The sequence below is a fragment of the Gigantopelta aegis genome, chromosome 4 (genome assembly GCF_016097555.1).
Source record: "Gigantopelta aegis isolate Gae_Host chromosome 4, Gae_host_genome, whole genome shotgun sequence".
NCBI lineage: Eukaryota > Metazoa > Mollusca > Gastropoda > Neomphalida > Peltospiridae > Gigantopelta > Gigantopelta aegis.
Window position 1 is genome coordinate 113,766,606 of NC_054702.1, and position 3,616 is coordinate 113,770,221.

Sequence of the window (3,616 nt, forward strand, 5' to 3'; positions counted from 1 at the left end):
CCATTTCAATGCATACCTAAAGAATAAGACTTGTAACTGACAAACAACACACTTAGGTCTAAACAATAAACAAGGTTTATCATCCATTAAAGGCTTTTGTTATATTCTAACATCATAATGATTTTACCATTTCAATGCATACCTAAAGAATAAGACTTGTAACTGACAAACAACACACTTAGGTCTAAACAATAAACAAGGTTTATCATCCATTAAAGGCTTTTGTTATATTCTAACATCATAATGATTTCACCATTTCAATGCATACCTAAAGAATAAGACTTGTAACTGACAAACAACACACTTAGGTGTAAACAATAAACAAGGTTTATCATCCATTAAAGGCTTTTGTTATATTCTAACATCATAATGATTTTACCATTTCAATGCATACCTAAAGAATAAGACTTGTAACTGACAAACAACACACTTAGGTGTAAACAATAAACAAGGTTTATCATCCATTAAAGGCTTTTGTAGGAGATATCACTGCCACTGTAATTTGCATTACATCCTGTGATATCTCAGTCAAATCTACTATTAGACTGGTCTCACTGATGTAGTTAAAAATGTCATGATTCGTTTTAATAACTTAATAATATGGTTTTGAAGTACTGTACAAAAATAACAGATTTGTAAAACAAAACCAACAAGTGATTACGTGGCAAATATGTATTATTAAAGTCATAAAAGGTAAACATTACTGGTAACAATTGTGACAATACTGAGCATGTGTATCATCAATTTCTTGTTGAAGTTGATAACAGTCATAGTTCGCACCTTTGTTTTTGCTTCGTACAAAATAAATATAACATATATCCAATAGTAATTTTTATATATTATATATTTGAAGAATGGTACTTATTATTTCTTTCATCTTTTATAACTTAAACTTAATATTTTGTCTAAAATTACGAGAAAAAATATATATACTAACATGTAAACAGCATTGACTGCTCAATATCAAACTCGTACGGCATCAAGGTTTTTATTTTAATGTGGCAAAGAATTGTAATAATACGGCTAATTTTAATTTGAATGAGATCAGTATTCCAATGATATCAATTTGCATTGAACGTCATAGAACGGTTGAAAAATTCCAGTGCAAAATTGCTATTGAAGAATGTTTGTTTCAAAATTACTGACATACTTGACTGTTTGTAGGAAATCTTATACTTTTTTTTCTTTTTCTTTTTACGAAATATGGATGTGAAGTTAAATTACGATACAATATGCAGGCCTTCTAGAATTTTATAAATATCCACTAGCCATGGGATCAGTAATTTTAAACATTTACTAGCCATGATTAAAAATTTACTAGGGCTACTTTAAATAAATACAATTTTACTAATAGTAATAATCAGATGTCACCTAAAGAGGGAGATAGAGCTTAAAACCTCTTAGATTTGGGGTGGGAAGAGGGGGAATGATATTCATATTTCATGTTAAAAATATTGTCAACGTCCCTAACTACGTTATACTTCCAACTCTGTTCAGTTTGTTTTCTCCTGCACGGTTTGTGCAATCAACATTCAATTTATTTTCGTCTGCTTTTCGTTCATTTGTGAGGTTTTTCTTCATTTCTATAACATTTTGATTAACAATAAAGTTCAGACAAAATACAAAACTTTACAAACCCCTAAAACCATTAATTTTACTACATCGTTTTTGTTTTTTCTTTCCGATATCAGGTCCACATGACTCGTAGAAATGGACTTAAAATGGAAGAAGATGAATTAACATTCCGTGCGTGTCACATGACCTCACACGTGTCAGATCAACAAGGCCAAATCATTTAATTTTTATGATTTTAAGCCCCCTGTTGTTAGAATTTGTTTCAATTATTACATTCAATCTGCAAAAGGTATGCTACATTTGTGTGCCTCTACTGTAGTGAATAGTAATCAAAATCCATTCATAACAATTGTAAATAATTTTGAGTGTATAAATTGTGTTAATTAAGAATCAATTCATTAAAAAAATGATATTTTGCTGGTATGAATGTTAGCGATGGGCGTTGGTAAAATGCGGACCGAACCAGATCGTTTGACAAATTGATTTTTTTTTTTTTTAAATATTAAACAAAGTGTTTATCAACTATGCATAGTAATGATAGTTAAGAAACATATTTTCGTTCATGTAGTGGCCTTAAAAATGGAAAATGATGAACTGTGCGATACTTTATGCAAACGCATCAGCCTGAACGCAGTTAGAAACGTTGCACACTTTCTTGTTTAACGGAGGGTGCTTCACTTTTGCTTTACTAGAATGGATTTGTTTTACGTCCAAATTGTTGACTTTTTTTAAGTTAACTAATTGCAATAGTATTTTTGTAAGTATCGTATTTGTGTTTTTGTCATTAGCTAACCATAGTTTGGGATGTTGATGGTAACTGTTGTCGATTTTTAAGTAAACAAGGATAATTGGAAAACATTTGTTTTTCGAAATTAATAACTTTCATAAAGTTCTATAGAAGTATGGCGATCTCGCCCCGTGTCGATCTCGCCCTGGCGAAGTCACCCCGGGCGAGTTCGCCAGGACTTATTTTCATCGTTAGGCGAAGTTATCATACATATTAGACTTGCTAGAAGACATATATTACAACATATATTATAGTATATATCTACTGTCATTATCAGCATGTTTTTGTGCCAAAACTACAGGGTTATACCACTTATACTACTAGTTTTGTGTTGGGACACGCTGTGACGAGATCGCCTAACGATGAAAATAAGTCCTGGCGAACTCGCCCCGGGCGACTTCGCCAGGGCGAGATCGACACGGGGGGCGAGATCGTCAGGCTCCGTTCTATAGGGGCATTGTTGGAGGTCCCTACCCTCATTCCACCCCCATTGAGTCTAACAATTTTTACTGGGCAATATTAGGCTATTTATGTGTCCATGGAAAATGTAGACAACAGCCACCCACCCCCCCACCCCCCAACACACACACACACACACACACTGGTCCAGACCATGCTAAACCCTCTAGCCCTATAGTTATATATCATTATTATATAGTCACATACACGCACGGTACGACAAAAGGTCACTCGATCTAACTGTAATCTGACTAAACGAGAATGATGTTGGACAAAATCACATTCACAAATGCAGAACAGAACAAATCCCATCTGAAATCCTTGTTGTCGGACAATCACAATGTACACTACAGCTAGGGTTTTAGCCTGCCGCATGCAATTTCACGTAAAAATAATACGTAATCGAACCTTCCTTTGACTTTTTCTTTCGAGCCAAAGTCCCTCCAAGTTTATCCAGAAACGATTCGTCTTTTTTCTTAGGAGTCAAAGTGGAAGTATTAGGCGAAGTCGCCATTTTTGGAAATTCCTTAACTTCCGCAGAGGGTGAAGGTCATTTGTATTTTCAACGAAGTATACTGACCGAATAATTTTGGGAACGATCTAAATAAAATTTAGAAACCTTACTTCCAATTCAGTAACATGACTTTCAGTACACTGGATGATAATATCGGAATTTAGCCACACTGTTCACATAATATTCTGTAATATCAATGTTATAGATATTATATTAAGGTGGTATAGTTAAAAGTTTCTTTCCTTTAACAACACTAGAGCACATTTATTTATCAGCTATTG

At 33.5% G+C, this 3,616-nt stretch overlaps 1 protein-coding gene across 1 annotated transcript in view; it reads right to left on the bottom strand.

Moving 5' to 3' along the window:
- Positions 1-3,353, bottom strand: part of LOC121371838 (beta-parvin-like) — a 70,930-nt gene extending 67,577 nt beyond the window's left edge. The window contains exon 1 of the mRNA XM_041498029.1: positions 3,230-3,353. Within this exon, the coding sequence (XP_041353963.1) occupies positions 3,230-3,335 (106 nt within the window). The 5' untranslated portion in view covers positions 3,336-3,353. The remainder of the gene's footprint in view (positions 1-3,229) is intronic.
- Between the last annotated feature and the right edge of the window lie 263 nt (positions 3,354-3,616).